This window comes from Muscardinus avellanarius (assembly GCF_963383645.1).
Source record: "Muscardinus avellanarius genome assembly, chromosome: 15".
In the NCBI taxonomy this organism is placed as follows: domain Eukaryota; kingdom Metazoa; phylum Chordata; class Mammalia; order Rodentia; family Gliridae; genus Muscardinus; species Muscardinus avellanarius.
This window is the reverse complement of record NC_137801.1, coordinates 57,404,346-57,428,729: the sequence shown is the minus strand read 5'-3', so window position 1 is coordinate 57,428,729 and position 24,384 is coordinate 57,404,346. Positions and strand designations below refer to the sequence as shown.

General features: G+C 42.4%; 1 protein-coding gene across 1 annotated transcript; it reads right to left on the bottom strand.

Annotated features, from left to right (window-relative positions):
• Positions 1–10,777: 10,777 nt before the first annotated feature.
• On the bottom strand, positions 10,778–11,974 carry B3GNT2 (UDP-GlcNAc:betaGal beta-1,3-N-acetylglucosaminyltransferase 2; the record flags this gene model as incomplete). The annotated part of the gene is made up of 1 exon (XM_080711075.1): positions 10,778–11,974. One exon carries the CDS (start codon positions 11,972–11,974, stop codon positions 10,778–10,780), a length of 1,197 nt encoding a protein of 398 aa, XP_080567201.1.
• Positions 11,975–24,384: the final 12,410 nt, after the last annotated feature.

Genomic DNA, 24,384 nt, shown 5'->3' with positions numbered 1-24,384 from the left:
GAGACTTTGTGATACAACACAGTAAAGGAGTAGTGGTGACTGAGATACCATAGACTAGAGATCCAGAGCATCTTAAGTGAACTTGTAGTGACTCAGGGAAGAACCCAGAGAAGGCACAAACTTCCAAAATCATGGGAAAGAGAAATAACAATGGAGCAGTGAATGCCAACAACACCACAACATCAGAATCTGATAACACAGAAACCCAAAGATCTCTAGAAGATCAAATTAGGAAAATAACTTTAGAAATAATAGAGGACTTTCGAAAAGAATTTAGAGAGAGTCAAAAAGAGATAAAGGATGCAATTAATGAAGTAAAGGCCTCAATTCAAAGTATAAACAACAGATTAGACCACATGGAGAATAGAATCTCGCTTCTTGAAGATGATCATTCTAAAAATGAACGCATAGTTTCTAATTTAGAAAAAAAAACCCGACAGCAGGAATCTGACATTGAAGAAATATGGGCCCATTTCAAGAGAGCTAACCTAAGAATAATTGGAATAGAGGAGGGAAAAGAAGGTGAAACCAAAGGGATCAACAATCTCTTCAGGGAAGTAATAGCAGAAAATTTTCCAAACATAGACCAAGAGGTCGATACACAGGTCCAGGAAACTTATAGAACTCCCTTTAGACAGGATCAGAGAAGAGGATCCCCACGCCACATAATTGTCAAAATGACTAATGTGGAAGCCAAGGAGAGAATCTTAAAGGCAACAAAAACAAAAGGCCATGTGACATACAGAGGCAAACCAATTAGAATCACTCCAGACTTCCCAAACCAAGTTATGAAAGCCAGAAGGGCTTGGAGTAACATATTCCAAACTCTGAAAGAAAACAACTTCCAGCCAAAAATTTCCTACCCAGCAAAACTATCCATCAAATTAGATGGGGAAATAAGAAGCTTCCATGACAAACAGCAACTGAAGGAATTTATGTCTTCAAAACCAGCGCTAGAGAAAATACTCAAGGAGATTAACTGCAAAGAGGAAATGGGTAATTCACGCCAGAACCAAAGAAACAAGAACTCCCATCCAGCAGACAACTAAGCAAAGAAGAATAAACAGTATCTCAAACAGAAATAAGATCTTAACATGTTGGGAATTAAAAATTATCTCTCTATAATCACACTGAATGTAAACGGCCTCAACTCCCCAATAAAAAGACATAAAGTGGCAAAATGGATTAAAAGCCAGAATCCATCCATCTGCTGCTTACAAGAAACACACCTCACAAGTAAAGATAGGAACAAACTCAAGGTAAAGGGCTGGAGCAAGGTAATCCATGCTAATGGTACTCGAAGACAAGCAGGAGTAGCAACTATGATATCAGACAAGTTAGACTTCAAACCCAAACTTATTAGAAGAGACAAAGAAGGTCACATTTTACTGGTAAAAGGAATAGTCCAGCAAGAGGAAATAACAATAATCAACATCTATGCCCCAAACATAGGGGCAGCTACTTTCATAAATCAAACTCTTTGTGACATGAAGCCACACATAAATCCCAACACAATAATACTGGGAGACTTCAACACACCACTCACAATACTAGACCGATCTTCCAGACAAAGGGTCAGTAAAGATGTCTCAGAACTAAAGAACACCATTAACCAAATGGACCTCTTGGACACATATAGAATATTTCACCCAACTACAGCAGAGTTTACATTTTTCTCAGCTGCTCATGGAACCTTCTCCAAAATAGATCACATCCTGGGACACAAAATGAGCACTAGCAAATTTAAAAAATGTTACATACTTCCCTGTGTCATTTCAGACCATAATGGAATGAAACTAGAAATCAACTATAAGAAGACCCAGAGAAACAACATAAACATGTGGAGACTGAACACCACACTTCTGAATGAAGAATGGGTCATAGAAGATGTAAGAGGTGAAATCAAGAAATTTCTAGAAACAAATGAAAATAAAGAAACAACATATCAAAACCTCTGGGACACTTTGAAGGCAGTATTAAGAGGAAAATTTATAGCACTGAGTGCTCACATAAGAAAAACAGAAAATCTTCAAATAAATAGCCTTATGACACACCTCAAAGCCCTTGAAAAGCAGGAACAATTGAACCCCAAAGCCAGCAGAAGACGGGAAATTATTAAAATTAGAGCAGAAATTAATGAAATAGAGAATAAAAAAACAATACAGAAAATCAACAAAACCAAAAGCTGGTTTCTTGAAAAAATTAACAAGATTGATAAACCACTAGCCAACCTAACTAAAAAAAAGAGAGAATCAACCCAAATTATGAAGATAAGGGATGAAAAAGGAGACATTACTACTGACAGCGTAGAAATCCAGAGGATTATCAGAAACTACTTTGAAAAACTATACTCCAACAAAATGGAAAATGTGGAGGAAATCGACAACTTCCTAGATAAATACAACTTTCCTAAACTGAGTCAAGAAGATATAGAACACTTAAACCAACCAATAACAATCAAAGAGATTGAAACATCAATAAAGAGCTTACCATCAAAGAAAAGCCCAGGACCAGATGGTTTCCCAAGTGAATTCTATAAAACCTTTATAGGAGAACTAATCCCAATACTACTCAAACTATTTCGGGAAATAGAAAAAACCGGGACTCTCCCAAATACATTCTATGAAGCCAACATCACACTAATACCCAAACCGAATAAAGACAGTTCAAGGAAGGAAAACTACAGGCCTATATCTCTGATGAACTTGGATGCAAAACTATTAAACAAAATACTAGCAACACGCATTCAAAACCACATCAAGAAAATCATTCACCATGACCAGGTAGGGTTCATCCCAGGGATGCAAGGCTGGTTCAATATACGAAAAACAATCCATGTAATTCATCATATAAACAGAATCAAAGACAAAAACCACATGATCATCTCAATAGATGCTGAAAAAGCATTTGATAAAATTCAACATCCATTTATGATAAAAACACTGCAGAGAATTGGAATAGAAGGAACATATCTCAACATTATTAAGGCAATCTACAATAAGCCCACTGCCAACATCATATTAAATGGGGAAAAACTTCAAGAATTTCCCCTAAAAACTGGAACGAGACAAGGATGTCCACTATCACCACTTCTCTTCAATATAGTACTAGAGACTCTAGCCAGAGCAATAAGGCAAGAAAAGGAAATCAAAGGAGTACAAATAGGAAAAGAAGAACTTAAGCTTTCACTATTTGCAGATGACATGATACTATATTTAGAAAACCCAACAAACTCAACCAAAAGGCTTATAGAACTGATCAACAAATTCAGCAAGGTATCTGGATACAAAATCAATCTTAAAAAGTCAGAAGCTTTCCTGTACACCAACCATAAATCCAATGAAAAAGAAATTCAGAAAACACTTCCACTCAGGATCTCCCACAAAAAAATAAAATACCTAGGAATAAACCTGACCAAGGAAGTAAAAGATCTCTACAAAGAAAATTATAAAACACTGAAAAAAGAAATCGAAGAAGATCTTAGAAGATGGAAAGACCTTCCATGTTCATGGATTGGCAGAATTAATATCATTAAAATGGCCATCCTCCCAAAAGTGATCTACAGATTTAATGCAATGCCCATTAAGCTACCAAGATCATTCCTCACAGACATAGAAAAATCAGTCCTTAAATTTATCTGGAATAACAAAAAGCCCAGAATAGCCAAGGTAGTTCTCAGCAACAAAAACCACGCAGGAGGAATCACAATACCTGACTTTAAACTATACTACAAAGCCATTGTAATAAAAACAGCATGGTACTGGCAAAAGAACAGATATATAGACCAATGGAGCAGAATAGAAGACCCAGAAACAAGTCCACACACTTTCAGCCAATTGATTTTTGACAAAGGGGCCAAAAACATACACTGGAAAAAAGATAGCCTCTTCAACAAATGGTGTTGGCAAAACTGGTTAACCATATGCAGAAAATTGGATGTTAATCCCACTTTTTCACCCTGTACAAAAGTCAACTCACGATGGATCAAAGACTTGGAAATTAAACCAGAGACCTTGAAGCTCCTTGAAGAGGGCATAGGTCCAACACTACAACACATAGGCACAGACAAACATTTCCTCAACAAGACCCCAAAGGCACAACAAATTAAAAGGAGAATCAATACATGGGATTGCATGAAACTGAAGAGCTTCTGTTCAGCAAAGGAAACTATCAAGAACCTCAATCGAGAGCCAACAGAATGGGAGAAGATTTTTGCCACCTACACCACTGATAGAGGACTAATATCTAGAATATACAGAGAACTCAAGAAACTCAACACTAAGAAAACAAAGCATCCAATAACAAAATGGGCAAATGAACTAAATAGACACTTCACAAAAGAAGAAATTCAAATGGCCAATAAATGCATGAAAAAATGCTCAACATCACTGGCAATCAGAGAGATGCAAATCAAAACCACCCTGAGATATCACCTAACTCCAACTAGAATGGCCATCATTCAAAACACAAACAACAACAGATGCTGGCGAGGATGTGGAGAAGTGGGAACTCTAAGACATTGTTGGTGGGATTGCAAATTAGTGCAACCACTTTGGAAAACAGTATGGAGAATCCTCAGAAGAATGGGAACAAATCTTCCATTTGATCCAGCAATACCACTGTTGGGTATCTACCCAAAAGAAAAGAAACCAAACTACCAAACTAATGCATGTGTATCTATGTTCATAGCTGCACAATTCACCATAGCCAAACTATGGAACCAGCCAAGATGTCCATCAACAGATGAATGGATTACAAAACTGTGGGATATGTACACAATGGAATTTTACTCAGCCATCAAAAAAAACTCAATTACATCATTTTCAGGGAAATGGACGGAACTGGAGGACATTATGCTAAGTGAGATTAGTCAGGCACAAAAAATAAGAAATCAGATGCTTTCCCTAATATGTGAGAGTTAGGGAGAAATGGGTCATAGGAGGAACTCTTGGAAGAGGATCAGTAACTTTTAACTCTGTTTACATTGTCTTTGGATATACAATATTTTTTTTTTATTTTTTAGGGAGTTTATTTACTCTTTTGTTGCCTGTGCCATTGAAATCATATCCAAGAAATCACTTCCAATTTCAATGTTGTGAGGTTTTATGACCCAGATTTTCTTCTAAAAGCTTATAGTATTAAGATTTATATTTAGGTCTTTTATCTATTTTGAGTTAATATTTGTATATGTGTTAGATAAGGGTCCAATTTTATTCTTTTTCATTTATTATTATTTTTCAACAATATTTAGTTAAAAGACTAGTATTTCCTCCACCAAAAGTTCATGGAAACCTTGTCAAAAATAACTTGACAATGTATGGAAGAATTTATCTCTAGGCTTTTATTTAGCTCCAATGGTTTATATATCTGCCTTTAGAACAGTACTACACTGTTTCAATTATTGTAGCTTTATATGGTTTGAAATCAGAAAACATACATCTTCTAGCTTTGTTCTCCTTTGAGACTGTTTTGGGTATCTAGAGTCCATATTCCATATCAGGATAGATTTTTTCTGAAAAATAAATAAATAAATGTATGATAGTTTCACCTAAAAAAAAAAAAAAGAAAAAATATTCTCTGGTAAGAAAGAAAGCAAAAAGAAATATTGAAATGTTATCTTTAAGTCATCAAAAGTTTGGTACCAGACAAATGAAACTGTTATGTGAGATTATCAATGTTAATATTGTATAAATTGTTATAATACTAGATGTCAACCAGTAAGCCAAGCGTGGGAAGGAGGGATGGGGAGGGAATGGGGTGGGGATCGTGGTAGGGGCTAACTGGGCGAGATGTGCATGTATGTCTACAAAAGTATTTTCTTTATACCACTATGATGTGTAAATACATTGCACCAATAAAAAATAAATTAAAAAAAAAAAAAAAAAAAAAAAAAAAATAAAAATGGCCAGAGATCGGTTAGCGTTCTCTTCCATGAGAATGAGGGAGAACAGCAATATAACTAAGCCTTGAGGTAACTCATTAAGAATTATCAAAATAAAAGCCTAAGTTTTTTTTTTTTTTAAATAAGGAGTCCTTGCATACAGGCACCTATAGAAGGAACAGTAAGAAAGTAAGACATTGTTTTGGATTTTTTTTGGAGGGGTACTGAGTGTCGAACCACTGAGCTGCTCACTCAGCCCCCTGTCCTCCTTTTGAGACAGGGTCTTGCTAAGTTGTCTAGGTTGGCCTTGAACTTGGAAATCATCCTGTCTTAGCCTCCCAGGTATTAGAAGCCACCATGCCCAGCTTGGGAAAAAAAAATTTTTTTTAGATGACCAAAATAAAAATCCCTATAGGGCCAGGCATGGTGGCTTCTAATTAAAAACAACAACAAAAACACCCGGCAGGGGCAATCCCAGCTACTCTGGAGGCTTGAAGCACTGTAATCTCAGTACTTGGGAGACTGATACAGAAGGATCACAGGTTCACGGCTAGACTCAGCTACTTAGTGAGGTCTTGTGCAATTTAGTAAAACCCCGTTTCAAAATAAAGAATAAAAAATAGGGCTGAGCATGTAGCTTGGAGATAGAATGTCCCTGGGCTCAATCCCCTGTATTGCCAAAAAAAAAATCTTATAAGAAGCTAAATAACAAGCTGGCTATGACTCACCACCAAAATCATTTTGTAGTGGATTATAGTGATAATTGTACTGTAACCATGGTTAAAATCATTGTAGATTTTTTTTTTTCTTCAGAGCTGGGTCAACTCAAAACCTCATACGTGATAGGCAAGTGCTCTACCACTTACACCACACCCCCAGTTCCTCATTGTACCCCTTTTTAGGGGAATATGTTTATTTAAAGAGGTGAGATACAGTTTAAGAGAAGGCAATGATAAAGGATTACTAGTCTATTACTGGAAATGTAAAACAGCCTCATTGCCATGGGCCAATGTTATATAAAAAATTTATACCTCAATATAGCTGTTATAAAAAAAAAAAAAAACCAAGGCCTGAGTGGTTATCCCAGCACTTGGGAGGCTGAGACAGGAGGATCACACAGGTTTGAAGCCAGCCTCAGCTACTGAATGAGGCTCTCAGCAACTTAGTGAGACCCTGTTTCCAAATAAAATATAAACTAGATCTGGGAATATAGCCAGGAGGTAGGAAGCCTCTGGGTTCCACCCACAGTACCACCAAAAATACATACATACACACATACATACATACATACATACATACATACAAACATAAATAAAAACAATATAGAATTAACATCAAGGAAAAACCAAACTTCCCAAACGTCAAAGCCCAGCATGAGTCCCCGCTCCCATTTTAAGCAAGAACTTTTATTTCATCTGGCATCTTTCATGAGAAACTAAGTCACAGCAAAGTTAACTTGCAGCCCGAGTAAAGGCTTCATTCTCCTAGAAGTGGAAATAAGGTCTCTTCCCTTCCACCTCTGAGGGGCCAAGATAACCCAGGTCACAAATACAGAACCATAATTACCAACAGAGAGAAGAGGGCCACACTTGGGATGTCTTTAATCTGGACCCAGCTCCCAGGGTAACCAGGGATCCCCAACTTCTTGTCATTTTCCAGTCTCCCTTGACCAACTCAAGAAAGGAGATGGTGGGCCATGGGTGGGAAGGAGCTACCTGGTCTCTTTCATCCCTCCCTCTTTAAGGCCTGCTTGGATTAAGAAAAGTCCAAACCCTGACAGTGCTTTTAGCCTTTTGACCTTCAAACTCACAATCAACACGCCCTGGGATTAGACATGAAAAAAGTCCAACGTGGGTTCACTGAGGCCTCAAAGAATTAGACACGTAGTACTTACATCCTCACAGAGGATCTGGTGGGAATCCTTCGCACGGGCACAGACACAGGGCTTCATTTATCAGGCTGTTGGTACCATAATTAAGCCCAAGCATGTGTGAAGCTGTAAAGCTCAGAATCCCTTTGCGACAAAGCCCATGAGGTCAATCTCACAGTACAGCAATGACCAGCGTCGTAGACCAGCGTCGTGGGCATGAGAAGCCACCATCGAAGAACTTCTGTTGAATAACAAAGGGCCAGAGCTGGGTAGAGTGGCACATGCCTGTAATCCCAATACTTGGGAGGCTGAAACCTGAGGATCGCAGTTTGAGGACAGCCTGAGCAAGTTAGTAAGAAAATAAGCCAGCATTTGGGAGTCTGAGACAAGAGGATCATGGTTTGCAGACAGCCTCAGCTACCTAGTGAGGTCCTTTCAAACTCAGTGAGACCCTGTTTCAAAATAAAGAATAAAAATTACAGCTGGAGGTGTAGCTCAGAGGTAGAAGGTCCCTGGGTTCCATCCCCAGCCCCGCCAAAAAAAAAAAAAAAAAAAAAAAGAATAAAAAGGCTGGGGATGTAGCTCAGAGGTAGAATACCCCCGGGTTTAATCCGTAGTATCAAAAATAAGTAAATGAAGCCCGGCATGGTGGTGCACACCTGTAACCCCAGTACTTGGGCGGCTGAGACAGAAGGCTCAAGGGTTCTAGGACAGTCTCAACAGAGTGAGACTCTCATCAACCTACTGAGATCTTGTTTCAAAATAAAAACAAAATAGGGCTGGAGGTGCAGCTCAGAAAGGCCTCCGCTGGGCATAGTGTATACAGCTGTAATCCAGGTACTTGAAATTCAGATTGTGAATGAATTCCCTGTGAATGTTTTCAGAGCTCCTTTTTCTTTTCTAACCCTATTATGGCAATGCGGCCCTTGGTCGGTGTGCTGGTGACCACTGGAGGGCAAAGGTCACACACAGGCCCCATGAACCTTCAGGAAACCCGGCTTACAAGTCTTCAGACCCACATGGCGTATCTTGTGTAATATTTTGTGGACTCTTATTTACGCATCAACAGCCTCAACATTCTAAGTAGGAAGGACAGTTTGCTAGACCTTCTTACACCAGTCTTTCTGTTCCTTGAACGGCACCATTAGCAATTTCGTGTCTACATGAGTCTCTGAAAGACACTTGAGGGGTCAAGACTGCCTCTGTATTTCATCGCTGTGCGCACAGACACATTTTCCCCCAATGGAAATGACTTGGGATTATATAGTCTTTATGTTTGAGCTTTCTCCCATTAAACTCTTTATACTTTATCATTAATAATTGGGTGTGGTGGTGTATGCTTGCAATCCCAGTACTTGGGAAACTGAAACTGGAAGATTGCAGATTAAAAGCCAGCCTCAGCAACTCGATGAGGCTCTCAGCAACTTGGCAAGATCGAGTTTCCAAATAAAAAATAAAATAGGGCTGAGGATGGAGCCCAAAGGTAGAAGACCCTGGGCTCCATCCCTAGTACCACACTCACAAAAAATGCACAAGTAAATATTCACACTTTCTTTGAAGACATTAAGTGGTACAATATTTTTGAGATTTTTAAAATGAAAGATGGATGATCCACTGAGACAGAAAAATTTATAGTTCAATATTACTGTAATGGTTTCTGGGGGAAATGGCCTCTTAGAGAAAATGTAATCAAATATAGAAAAACACAAAGAGATTATTACACATGATGATTAAAAATACAGTCACTTTATTTTCTGTTTTTTTTACAGTCGCATCTGATGAGAATCCTCATCTCTAAAAACACAAAAATATTTCAAGAAAGCATGTTACAAGATAGTACATATAAGCAATATTTTGGCAGAATTTTATCAACTCTAGTAGTTTATACCCCAAAAAACAAATTCTAAAATTCAAAAATAACCATTAGCTTTATTTAACATATGTTACACCTTAACATTTAAAATACCATGCTCTAGTTAAATATTTCTTCGACAACACTGTATACAAATAAAATATTACACAAAATATATTTAAGAAAATGTTTTGGTCTTTGATCTGAAAAATAAATAAGAACACAGGCACTTCTACACGGAGACCGGGAAGCAATCACTACTCAAGGATGATTTCATATAAGCAACAAGTGAAAATATGGCAAGAATAGAATCCTGGAGTTTTAAACCGACAGACCATGAAGAAAAGGCCTGCAACTTCGATCTTTTCCCTTCGAGTTTAAAAGTCACACACACTTTCCTGGTCCACATGGAAAATGCAGAAGCTCATATGGTTGTCAGGGGCTATTCAATTTTCAGTTGGCTGTTCTGGAATTATACTCATCATTTTCAAAATACTAAAATCAGATATCTATTATGATTCACCCAGCAAACCAAACAAGAAAAATTAAAGTCACACTTTCCTTATGATGACCACAAGGCCACAACAAGGTAAAATGCACATGTCACACAGTGATTCTCATTTTGCAAAATTAATTATATTAATAACACAAGGGAACACTGTTGGGATGGCAGGAAATTCTGAAAGTCTGTTTTCTTGACAATTTCCAAAAATCTCATGAAAATGGAATTCCATTTCTCAAAACCAATGAATCGTGTATAAACAAAGTCTCGGTACCCATTAGGTTTATAACACCTGGATTACAGGTATCTTCATCATGATAAAGGGAATAGGAATATTATTATACAGAAGGGCAGAACAAAAATAACTGACAATGATCACTTTCTAAAAACTTATGATTTCACATGAGAAGTGGGGACAAATTAGAAAATAGTTGACTACTAGCCAGTAGGAAATGATGAGAACCAATCATCCTGCCATATCTTCCATAAATATCATCTTTTGCTTTCCCTCGTCACAAAAGTACCAAATTGAAGGACCCGGAGGCCCTCAAATGGATACCACTTATAAAGGCAATTCTGATGGTTTGACATAGAAATTACCCTAATGTGAGAATATAACATGGGAACTGGTCAAGGTATGTTTTTCTATGCAAAACTTAGCTTGTGTATGTTTTAGCATTTTAAATGAGCATTTTGCAACTTAGACCAAATATCGATCATCTCTTGAGGTCTTCTACTGTGTACTAACATCAGATCTATGTAAGAACAAATGTTATTCCTGTTTTTCTCTTCAATATCAAATGTCCTGAAGCCTTTGTGTTTCTCTGGAACGAGGCCAAGTTTCTTAAGGCACATTCCAGTATAAACGTCATCGATGGGGTAGAGATGGACCTGGTCAGTTATATTGTACAGCCTCAGGGCCAGGTGGCCAGAGTACAGGAACCCACCTCCTCCTGCATACGGCGGGTAGAACCCAGAGAAAACCACTTCTGGGATGTAGTACTTCAGCTTCTTATCTCGATGAGGGCCAGCATTGTGGATCACATCACCTATAAACAAATCTTTGGCTTTGTGCTTGGGTAAGCTATTCAAGTAATTCAGGATATGATGAATGTTCACGAAAACATCGTCGTCGCCCTTGAAAACGAACTCGGTGTCCGGGCAGGAGGTGCTCACCCACCTGAGAAACAGTACTTCCTTCAGAGACAAGTTGAAGAAAGTGTCTCGATAGTTCCACATTAGAATGTCATGGTGCTTCTCACTCTCGAATTTCAGCATGTCTGAAAGGTCAGGGTGGTTGTCCTCTGGGGGGGTCTGGCCCAGCAAGAAGACTCGCACCACTGTCTGGTTCCCCACATGGGTCTCTCGGCCCCAGGACTCGCGGATAGCTTGCCTTCTGGCGAAATGCGGAGTGAGGGACTTAATTGCCAGCAACAGGAAGGGTTTCTTCGCACATTTATTCGGCTGATCTATAAGCAGTGAATGATTTCGACATCTCAAATACAGGAGAAAGTCTTTAAATCTGTCCGGCAAAGTGTTAAAGTCTTTCACGACTGATGTGACCCTCAGGTCAGGTTCACAATAATTCAGATGGCTCATGTTTGAAGAGCCGTACGCGTCCCCTGTCTGGTTGGCCAGCGCGCTCAGGATGGGATTGTACCGCCTGTCCAGCTTCTCTTGCTCTCTGTTCCAGTAGGCCTGGGGGGGTTCGCTAGATATCTTCCAGAACTTTTCTTTGGGTATTATTACTTCTCCCTTTCCGTTCTTTTCTTGGCTGCTGTTTTTGGAGACTTCCACAATCAGATAAATGAAGACATTTGCCATCATCAGGATACCCAACAGCTTTAACCTTCGACGTCCAACACTCATTTCTCATATCTGTAACGAAAGGGAGGGGATTGTTACTTTAACTAATTCTGCATTTGAACATACATTTTAAACTCATTTTACTTGCCTTTCTGTCTCCCCAGCAAAAGCGCTTTAGAGAGAGGGCTCTAGAGACTTACTGGCGCTGGTTCAAATCATGGCCAAATCTAGCTTTGTGACTTTTAGCAAGTGAAATAACCAATGTCTGCACTCCTCTGTCCCTCCAGTGGGGACAAGAGCCCACTTCATATGTGTGATCTGTATGCAAAGCCTTTAAAGTTGTGACAGGCCCATACCAAGCCCTCTGTAAACGATGTTTAACATCATTGTGATTTCGTTTAGCCACCCCTAGGGCAGAGACAAGGATTATTAAATAACCTCACAGCTGCTCAACTTCTTTGCTTACAAGGGTACATACAAATCAGTTGCAAACTGATTTGCCTATAACTCTTAATAACAAATTAATTTTATATTGTAATATAATGCACACATGTACCCACACATTATTGTTTTTATATGTGCTGCACTACGTACAGTCCTAGGTCATTCACTCTGAATTTCTGCTATATTTCATTTTTCAGAGAATGCTGGGCCCAACCGTCAGTTATTTCCCAGCCCATCATTTTACAGACAAGGAAACTGAGGCAGAAATTTTGATGCTTGCAGGGCTAGAAGAGGAAGAGACATTACCCATACTCCACGTTCTGAGTGAGAAGATGAAGACTCCTAACAGCTTTATCCCAATAATGAAAAACTGAGAACAAACCAAATACCATCCAAAGGAGAATGGGTTATCAAAGCATGGAATACTCATAAAGGAATTCTACCAGCAATGAAAAGGAAGGCTTTTGTCATGAGCATCACTGTGTTGTGAGGGAAAGCCAGACCCCAAATTTCAATTATTTGTAGCAACTTCGAGAAGAGGCAAAAATAATCTAGGCTTTAGAAGTCCAAAAGTTAAAGAGATGGGGGTTTGGTGAGGGGTAGGAGGGGACTTCCTGGGATAACAGAAATGTAAGGCGCATGTGCGAATCTGGATGAGAGCTTCACACACTTAGGATCTCAATGGTGTAAGGCAGAAAAGAAAGAGAATGCAAATGACATTTCAGTGAAATACCAAGAGATCTCAGACTGTGGGCCACAGACGAACAAAGAGCAAACAAGAAAATGTTTACTGGGACAACTCCAAGACACCAGCGCAACGAAACGGACAGCCTGCGTGAGAACAACTCTATTTATTTATTTATTTATTTAGTTTATTGCAGTGCTGAGGATGGAACCCAGGGACATTCTACCTCCAAGCTACATCCCCAGCCCTATTTTTTATTCTTTATTTTGAAACAGGGTGTCACCGAGTTGCGGAGGGCCTCACTAAGTAGCTGAGGCTGTCCACGAACCACGATCCTCCTGTCTCAGCCTCCCAAATGCTGGGATTACAGGCGCCACCTGGCTAGAACAGCTATTTAGATAAGCTTGAAATGAAAGAAAACCTAAAAGGGTAGAATGGTAAAAACACTATGAAGAGCTGTTAGGCTTTTCCTGCCAGGCTAACTTTACAACTGGGGACTGCCCTTGGGTCCTGTTACTTTTACTTATACCCAAGGAAACACATTTAGAGAAGTCAGGGCAGAGTTGGAACCTCAGCCAAGGCCATGGGATTCCAATGGTGGTCTCTCTCCTCCTACCTCTAAAACAAAGTTGTCTATTCTAATCAAGAACAGCACCCATTTTTAAAAGTAGAAGTGGATTTTTAAGTTCACTGGGTTCTAATAGTCCCAAGGTAAAAGAATATTTGTCATGCTAAGACTTGTGAATATATTACATATTGAACAGCCCAAATCATAGTAACAAAATTCACAATTTTTGGGGGGTGGTACTGGGGATGGAACCCAAGGGCATTTTACCTCTGAGCTATACTTCCAGTCTTATTTTATTCTTTTATTTTGAAACAGGCTCTCACTAAATTGCAGATGGCCTAAATTGCTGAGACTAGCTGTGAACCTACAATCTCAGCCTCCCTCAGACTGGGATTACAAGCGTGTACCACCACACCCAGGAACTCACACTCCTTTTCAAATCCTAAAATCTACTTGTAGATCTTAATCTAATCACCTGTGTTTACTACTGCTATACAAATAAAGAAAAAAAAAACTGCCTGTACTGGACATGTACAAACTTTCCCCTGGATCTTTATTCTCTAATATAGTATAATAACTATTACAATACATTCTATATATTGTATTTACATTTTGTAAATAATCCAAAGATGTTTAAAATGTATAGGAGGATGTGTTAGGTTATATGCATATACTATATCTTTTTACACAAGGTCTTAAACAGGTCATGGAATCAAATCTCTATACATACTGGGAAATGACTTTTAAGGTTTTTTTTTTTTTTTAAACGGTACTAGGAATGGAACCCCAGCCCTATTTTTTATTCTTTATTTTGAAACAGGATCTCACTGAATTGCAAAGGGCCTCACTAAGTAATAGCTGAGGCTGTCCACAAACCATGATCCTCCCATCTCAGCCTCCCGAATACTGGGATTACAAACGTGTGCCACCACGCCTACCTTATATCCCAGCCGTATTTAAAAAAATTTTTTTGTGTGTGTGGTACTGGGGGTGGAACCCAGGGGCTTTCTACCTCCTGGCTATATTCCCAGACCTATTTTATACTTTATTTGAAAACAGGGTCTCACTCAGTTGCTGAGGAGGGCTTCGAACCTGTGCAATCCTCCTGTCTCAGCCTCTCAAGCGTTGGGATTACAAGTGTGTGCCACCATGCCCAGCCTAAAAAAAAAAAATTTTTTAAGCTCATGCTGGCCCTGAACTCCTAGGCTCAAGTGACTCTCCTATCTGAGCCTCCTCAAGTCACTAGGGCCACAGACAGACACCACTGGGCTTGGTTTGTTTTCCTTTTTTTAACCACCCCCTACTCCAGAGCTCCAACTCACAAGGCCTCTGCGCACATAGAGTACGGCAGATGAGAACATGATTAAGGCTCCTCAGCTCACCAGAGCACAGGGCCGCCCACCACCACCCGTCCCCCAATGCCAGTCACGCCCTCCCTCAACCCTCAGAACCCCACCACGGAGCCAACAAGAAAAAAGGGCCTTCTTGTACTCTTTCCGAAGAAGAAAACCACAAAACATTTCTTACTTCTTAATTATAGTTTCAAAGCACCCCAAGTCACACAGCCTGAGTAATTGCAAACTCTCCACACCTAAATCTCAGGACCACACTCTCCTCAGGTCAGCTCCTCCCCCCCCCCTTTTTAAATGTAGTACTGGTGATTGATCTAAGGGCACTCTACCTTTGAGTTACAGCCCATGGATTTTGAAACAGGGTCTTTTTTACTTTGAAACAGGGTCTAAGTTACTATGCACTGGAAGTGAGCCTACTATCCTCCAGCCTCAGCCTCCCAAGTACTAGGACCCTACCAGTCACTTACAGTATATTTGCATGGGTAGCTGGTACAGAATTAACCACCTATTTTAAAAAATAAATCATAAATACTTTTGAAATTTTTTTAAAACTTCCAGATGAGACAAAATATTTTCAAAAATAAATGATTTCTCTAAATTGGGCCAACTCCCCTTATTTGAAAGTAGCCCTTGACCCTTAGACGAAAGAAAAGCAGCCAGGAAAAATGTGAGAATGAAGGAGGAAGATCTGGAATGAGCTAGGAGCAGCTAAATACCAGGGGCACGCTTCTTTTTAATATTCTTTTATTGGTGCATCTTATTGGTCTTTTGGTACTTTTATTGGTCTCACATCATAGTGTATTTCAGAGCGATAGGGACATACGTGCACACACACTCATCCCCACTCCCTCTCCTTCCCCATACACTACTGAGACTGGCAGGGATAATTTCAAGTATGCACATACATCCATGGAGTGTCTCCTTCAGGAACGCCCCCCCCCCTCCTAGACCGTCTCTGGCTTCACTGGGGTTTCTTCTGTATCTAAGTCCCTCTTGTGTCCCCATGACTCCCTAGCTTCCACATATTAGAAAAAATATGAGTCTTCCCTTCTGTGACGGGCTAATCTCACTTGACAAAGGAATTTAAGATACCAACAGATGATTCCTGAAATTTTTACAGTAGCTTACAGAAAGAAAAGGGGAGACACAGTACTTTACACAGGAGGCTGTGAGCTTTCAGAGTTAATTCTCCTAGTTAAAGCTGCAGGGTGAATAACATGTAAAAACTGACTGTGAATAATCTACCAAGTTACACATTCAGGTTAAGGGGTGGCTGTGGGAATCAGAATCCAGCCCTGACCATGGGAACTTGCCATTGTGAAAGCGTCACCCCTTCTTTTGAGGATACTGTGAGGAGTATACTGGGCTCGCTGACCCTGGCCAAAACGTCCCCTTCTGCTACAGTTCAGGCTCGCATTTCCTGAGGCAAGAGTCCTCCCGTCACCTGGTCCAGCAGGTGCTGTGGCTGAGGAACGCGGCCCACACCTGCACCTGCTCGAGGCCCTGGGCGGGCCAGGCATCTGTCCGTTTCCTGTGTGCTCCTCTCCAGGAAGCAGGCTGGACAACACCTTACCAGTGAGAATCACGGAGGCTCGGAGGGGGCGATTTGCCTGAAGAGGATGTGGGACTTAGGTGGCCAAGGAGGCTCGACCTCTCAGCTCCTCATGCGGGCCTTCTGAGGGTCTTCCTTTTTCTATGTGACATAACCACATTCTCTAAACCCGTCGCAGGTCCATAGGCAAATCTCAGGGGCTGGCTCCAGACTCAAAGTCCCAAGGCATGGGCACATGGATATCTTATCACTGCCAAGAATTTTCAGAGAAAGAGATATGAGTATACCTACCATTTCCTGTCCTTCAGAAAAATGGGCCAGGCTTTCTTTTTTCTTTCAGTTTGAATGGTACTGGGGATTGGACCCAGGTGCATCCTATCTCTGGGCTGCTACACTTCAGCCCTATTTTATTTCTAAATATGGTCTTGCCAAATGAGCACAGTGCTGGCCACAAATCTGCAGTCCTCTTGTCTCAGCCTCCCAAGTACTGGGATCACAGGCATACGGCACTGCATCCACCAGGCTCCAGTATTTCTTTTAAGAGCCAATATTCCCAAAGGCTCAGTTTGGGGGAACTCTCGCCATCATTTGCCAAAGGGCATTTCTTACAAACCTATGGAGGAGGAGTGGAAAAACCAAGATACTAATTGCATACTACCGTAAGGCTAGACGTCATCTTTCACTTGTGGCCTGGGCACAGCCTCCTGCATGAGAACTCTTAGACTCTTAGACAAAGTTCATGGAAAAAGGAGAAAATAAAGCAACAACTCCCATAAAAATAACTGTGGGAAAAAGCTAAGTAACTAAATATTCCCACTGCAGACATAAACCCCAACTCTAGTGTCCTTTTTTGAGCAGGAAGTTATGTTGCTTAAAAAAAATTCAAGGAAGAATTACTTACCCCAAAGCTGGGGGAAATGCCATAAGCCCTCACTATGAAATACAGAAATTTTACAGTAAGAGAAACAGGAGAAAATGCCATATGCAAACAAAGAATGACCTTAGCTTTTCACCTTGTCCCAAACAGGGGAGGATCAGTTTTCAAACTTCTATAGCCCTTCCGTTGATTTTGTTTAATGAAAAACAACTTCCTTCTTTATTTTGCAAATAAAATATTTAGAAAGGCAGGATGAGAACAGGGAAAAAATGTGAGCTAAAAATGGATTACAAAATAGAAAGGATGCTGCGTGTGAATCACGTGAACATCCAGATAAAATACCACACACATCAGGACCGGCTTGCCTGGGTGGATTAGAGGCTACCTTGGCCCAGCAGCCCCTGCCCCTGGGAATGGAGCCAGCACACCAGCCCAGACGCTGGGCTCCCGCCGGCCCAGCCTGTGCACCACTGCCCAGGCCCACACGCAGCCCATCACCATACCTGTGCCCTGCAGAGGTCCAAGGGGGCTGCCACTGCTCCCACCCTAGATCACCTGCACCCCTCTCCTGGCAGAAAGGACTCCTGGACATAAGAGTGAAATGCGCTGGGAGCCAGGCGTGGTGGCACACGTAATCCCAGTCCTTAGGAGCCTGAGGCAAGAGGACTTTAGGCAAGAGTTCAACCTCAGCCACTTAGTGAGGCCCTCAGCAATTTAGCAAGACCCCGATTCAAAACTAAATAAATAAATAAAAGGGGCTGGGGGTGCAGCTTAGAAGAATGCCCCTGGGGTTCATTCCATACTACCCTAAAAAAAAGTAAAATGTACTTTATTTTAACAACTATGTATCAGGTACCAGCAATCCTACAAGAGTTGCTCTAAATGCCCCTTCTCTCCTTTTGCAGATGGAGAAACTGAGGCATGAGGGGAGTGAATTTGCCCAAGTTACTGGTAAATTACCAGTAAAAAAAACTTTACCATTTAGCTGGTAAATGCAGAGCGAGGGTTCAAACACAAGCAAAATGGTTCCAGAGTCCAAGTAAACTGTAACGCGAGCAGCACTGACGCACAGGCTCACAATGAAAGGAACGGAGGGATGCCAGTTTTACTTTCAGTGGTTAATCTTCTTAGACTAATCTCTTAAAAGCTTTATATATGTTTTAACCCATAAAAGTACCATGACACAAAAATCAGATACAGAGGCAGGGAGGACACAAGTAACATTGACTGCATTTATCATTCAGGAAAAATGCAGGCCACATCTGCCTCTCCTCTCCTAAATGCAGGAAATGAGAATGCGGGTTCCCCACCAGGCCCGGCGAGGGAGGATCTGAGCCGGGGCAGCTGGCTCCACACTGCACGGGACCTGGGGAAAGATCACCAAACTGTGACAACCGACAGTGGCACCCGCAGCTTTCTGACCGCGGGGAAGTCAATTTCTCAAGACCTTAATTTCTTGACTGAGAGGCGGTTTAATTTTTTCTTCCTGGACAAAAGCATGGTTGTAAAAGATACTGTCAAGTTTTCTATTTCCCCACCGTCCTCTCACTGGAGTTGTGCTCCTCCTCTCCCAGGCCACCCATCGGCAAGGCCCGAGCTGCCGCTCCCAGCTGGCTTAACTCCAGCTGGAAGTCAGGATCTTTAAGCTGCCCTGGCCACAAAGACTTGGTTTTCTTTAGGCCTCTGCAATTCTGAGACAATTCTGTTGTCTCGTGCAGACACTCGACTGGGAATCCACTGATGTGGGCAATTCTGAGGCTCCCTCCAGTTCTGAAAGCTCTATTAACTCCAAGGCAAAGTGCTGGCCAGCGGGCAGATGCACAGGAGCTCAGTGGCTGCCCCGCCCCCATCACAGAACCCCGGCAGGGATTGGTCTGCCCACCAGGGTGCCGACCATAGCAAACACACCCAGCCAGGCCTACAGCCTGTACCGGGATGCCCTGTGCTCCACCAGCACCAAGGTGTTACAGTCTGGGTCTTAAATGTTCCCCAAAGACCTAGAGACTAAAGGCTTTTCCACCAGCCTATGGGGCTATTGGGAGGTGATGGAACCTTTAAAGAGTCGGGGCTCAGGGGGAGAAGTCAGGTCACTGCAGGCCGAGCCCTTGAAGGGGATATCGGGACCCAGCCCTCTCCTCCACCCTCTCCCCCACTCTGCTTCCTGGCCACTATGAGGTACGCACTGTCTTCTGCTACATGTTCCCAGCATGATGTACTGTGTCACCAAACAAAGAGTTAAGTCTAAGAAACTGGTTCCTAGTCATTAGTTTTACTTCATGTCTGACCTTAAAATGAAAAAGTACTTCTAATGAATCTATTCACCTACACATCCCCAGAGGCAGCGCCACAGACCACAGTGTCTGAAAGGGCGTGTTCTAGTCCTCACTGATGAGGACTCCCCGAGGCCTGGTATGGCTGACTGGCTCAAGTGGCATTTATCATTTATTTATTTACTTATTTGTTTATTTATTTATTTGGTGGCACTGGGGGTGGAACCCAGAGGCTTTCTACCTCTGGCTATACTCCCAGACCTTTTTTATATTTTATTTGGAAACAGGGTCTCACTAAGTTGCTGAGAGCCTCACTAAGTAGCTGAGGCTGGCTTCGAACCCGCACGATCCTCCTGTGTCAGCCTCCCAAGCGCGGGGATTACAAGTGTGTGCTACCATGCCCGGCTGGCATTTATCATTTAAAGTGAAGCTCATCACAGGGCTGGAGTGTAGTAGAGACTTGCCTTGCAAGTTCCAGGCCCTAGTTCAAGGCCCAGCACTGAAAACACAAAACAAAATTAAATTAATTACCCACCAGATTTATTTTCAAAAAACACATACAGAGCTTTCAGAAAGGGAGGAGAAAAGAAATGATGATAGAAGGTCATCTTGCCTTGTCTTTAATAAAACTGAAAAGGGTTTTAGAGCCTCAGTGGAAAGATTATGTAACTTAAAAACACGGCTAGCAGATGTTTGAGGACGAAGATGTCCCAGGTCCATCTTCAGTCTGGAAGATGAGTCTGGCATCTGTACTCAGACCAACCAAACTTAAGTTTTGGTTATACTATCTACTAGCTGTGTGACTATAGGCAAGTTACTTGACCTCTCTGAACCTTGGTTTCCTCATTTGCAAAAAATGGGTATTATGTCAGTTTGCTGTCCACCGCGTTAGACATTCAATCATTTTTCAGTGATTCTACTCCCCCACCAAACACTAACTAACAGCTCAGTTCTCAAGTTTTGCCCTTCATGCCGCTTAGTAAGTTTTCTCTCTAGAAATGCATCCATGCAGTCATGAACATCACTTCCAAACGGAGAAGTCAAAGGTGATTGATCAAACCCCAGAATTTGCCTTCTGTCCACGTAGAGATCCTGTTACTGGAGTTCTCCATGGTCAAATCCTGGGCATCTGCATGAAAATCCACATTTCTTTGACCTGCTTCTCCCTCCTGCTCTGCAAATTCCTGTGCCCTGGCCTTCCCACCTGTGCCCAGACTCTGCACTGCCACCCGAGAGCTCGTTTCCTGCTCTGCTCCCAGTGTGCCCCGCCCGGCACGTCCCTGCCATCTTATAGAATGCCTCTTCTCCACTCCTAGAGCTCCAGCCCACAGCCTATCACGGCTCCTCTAAGAAGTGACCTGGCCACCAATGTGCCCTGCTAACCATCAGCTGCACCCCAGGCCTCAGGCGTCCTCTACGGTAGGCTGGTGCATGCCTGCTGGTGGCCCTCACCCTGGGCCACCACTGCACCCCACACAGCGCTCGGCACGCTGGTCACCTGCTTGAGGCCGCTGGACATAGTATTAAGTAGAAACTGAACTAAAATATATATGCAGAGCTGGGCGTGGTGGCACACGCTTGTAATCCCAGCATTTGGGAGGCTGAGACCGGAGGATCGCAGTTCACAGACAGCCTCAGCTACTAAGTGATGCCTTCCACAACTCAGTGAGACTCTGTTTCAAAAATAAAGAATAAAAAAAAATTGGGCAGGGGGTGTAGCTCGGAGGTCAAATGCCTCTGGGTTCCATCATCAGACACGCCAAAAATATATGTGTGTGTGTGTGTGTGTGTGTGTGTGTGTGTGTCCATTCTCCAAAACAATGGTACTGGAAGATCACTTCCAGTGGACTAATGAGCTATGCATATGTATTTATTAACATTATTTTTGTGGTACTGAGGATTGAACAAGAGGCATTCTACCTCTGAGCTACTTCCCCAGCCATATTTTATTTTTAGTTTGAAACAGAGTCTAAGTTGTGGAGGGCCTCACCAAGATGCTGAGGCTGACTTCGAACCTGTGATCCCCGTCTCAGCCTCCCAGTTATAGGCATGTGCCACCACACTCAGCAGCTTGTACTTTTGTAAGTCTGTTTCACTTTATTAAGTCCCAATGGACAATAGGAAAAATCTGAAGAATTTTCTGGAGTTGGGGGACCGGAGAGTTTTAGGAGTGGCAAGTCCACACTACACTTGAGGTCCGCCACATCTGAGGCAGGAAACCGGGTGGGAGGTGCGGCCAGGCCGGAGGCAGCGCTCCTGTGTGTGTCTGCCTTGGGCTTGCGCAGGAATGCGGTGTGGAATTCCGCAGGCTTCCAGTAAGGAGGGCTCGGTCTCTCTCCACAGCAGACACAGGTCATCCTCCTCCTCCTCCTCCATTTCCAGAATAGGGGGCATTTTGCCTCCTTCCTGGCAAGGGCGTGGGTCTCCAGCAACATTACCTACAAGGCCAAGACAGCAGCAAGGAGCATCTACTCACCTACGGCAGAAGGATAATTTTAGAAAAGAAGTGCTACAGTCTCTTCCCGGGCAGCTAAGGTGACCTGGAAGCCCTTGAGAAGAACCTGTCTCTAAGTGCTGTTTTTCAGTCTGGGCCCAACCAGGAGGCATAAACCAGACAGTAATTTAAGAAAGAAAAGTTTAATATGAAGAATATGAAAATTGAGTAACTGTGAAGATGGAGTAAGAATCTAAAGGCTGACCTGAGACAGAGGAAAAGTATCCACAAAGAGACAAATGTGGAAAGAGGGATTTAAAAGACGTTTGAAAAAGGTACAGGAGTCAGTGGACGCGGCTGGAACCAAAGGGGCTCCCCCTTCAGGAGGCAGGAGCTCAGCGGGCCAATGTACAGCTGGGGGGGGGGCCTTAGGAAAAAATTACATGCCTGGGGCACATGTGCGCGCACGCGCGCGCGCGCGCGCACGCACACACACACACGGAGGCTGAGGACAGGGCTGGGTACAGGCTCCCCTGTCTCCCCACTGCTGCCGGAGACAGCAAAGCAGCCAAACGCTGGTGAGAGCTGTGCCCCGCAGGCACCATGGAGGCAGGAAGAGCAGAAGGCTCTTGAGGAACCCAGAATCATTCACATACCAGAGAAAGGAAGTCCCTTCCTCCTGCAAGAACAGGAAAAATATTTGATGGACCCAGGTCCACCATTCAGAAATCAGGCAGCAGCAGGTGGATCTGGAGCAGCGGTGGTAACTGAAACACTGGAGCTCTTTGTATCCCCAACCCAAAGCCATCTCTACCTACAACTGTCTTATTCAAGTCTGGAGTTAAGAAAAAAGGATACAAAACATGAGTCTTGTACACTGAAATGACAGAGGCAATGACTACACCTACACGACAGTCCTTCTAAGTAGAGCTCAAACTCAGAACTGCGGGGAGACACAGGGTAACAAGAGTGGAAGGGGGCACGTAGCACCTGCAGGTGAAGACGACCACCGCGAGGTCCAGGAGGGCTGGGCCAGCGCAAGGTCTGTCCACCAGGAAAAGGATGGGCCTGCTGACAGCTGACCTGACAAAAGTCGCTGCTGCACAGGTTGGAAGAACTGGGTTTTTTCAAATTTTCTCCATTTGAAAAAGAAAAACTGACTATATTACACAAGAATAGGAAAGTAGGGGAAAATGAAAGTCTTCGAACTGGAGGTCCATGATGATTACAAACATGTTGCTTTTCTGTTCCCTGAAACTTTACTACTACTTTTTTTTTTTTTCTGTTGTGGCACTGAGGATTGAACCCAAAGGCATTCTACCTCTGAGCTACACTCCCAGCCCTATTTTATTTTTATTAGGAAACAAGGTCTTGCTAGGCTGATGAAAGTCTTACTACTTGCTGAAGCAGTCCTCGAACCTGTGAGACTTTCCATCTATGAACAGTTTCTGTCCCCAGGCCTGGCTGGTCTCCTCTCACCAGATCTCCAGCAACTTGCCTGTTGCACGCAGGAGCATCCGGTCTGCCTGCCAACTGCTAACCAGTGGGCATGGGTTATTTCCGACTTTTCCTATAATTGAAAAAAAGCAACAAACAACCGCCTATGTGCATCTTTTTTCATCACCTGAATATTTATTACCTTTGGAAAAATTACAAAGGGCATACAATCTTTTTTTTTTTTTTGGCGGGTCTGGGGATGGAACCCAGGGGCATTTGACCTCTAAGCTACACCCTCTGCCCTATTTTTTATTCTTTATTTTGAGACAGGGTCTCACTAAGTTGCGGAGGGCCTCACTAAGTAGCTGAGGCTGTCCACGAACCATGATCCTCCAGTCTCAGCCTACTGAATGCTGTGATTACAAGTGTGTGCCAACATACCTGGCTCAAGATACAATCTTTTGAAGTCACTTAGCATCTGACCCTTATCCCAACCCATCTCCTGCAAAAATAAAGGCCAGACTGAATTATGCTCTCATTGTATACTCACCAGCATGAAGTCATCTATACTGACAGTGGACACTGTCTTTAAAATTTTAACAGTATCTGGGTGTGGTGGCACACTCTTGCAATCCCAGTGCTTGGGAGGCTGAGAAAGGAGAATCGCACAGGTTCAAAGCCAGCCTCAGCTCTCAGCAACTTAGTGAGACCCTGTTTCAAAATAAAATATAAAACAGGTCTGGGAGTATAGCCCAGAGGTAGAAAAGCCCATGGGTTCCACCCCCAGTACCACCTAAAAAAAAAAAAAAAAAAAGAGCTGGGCATGGTGGCACACACTTGCAATTCTAGCATAT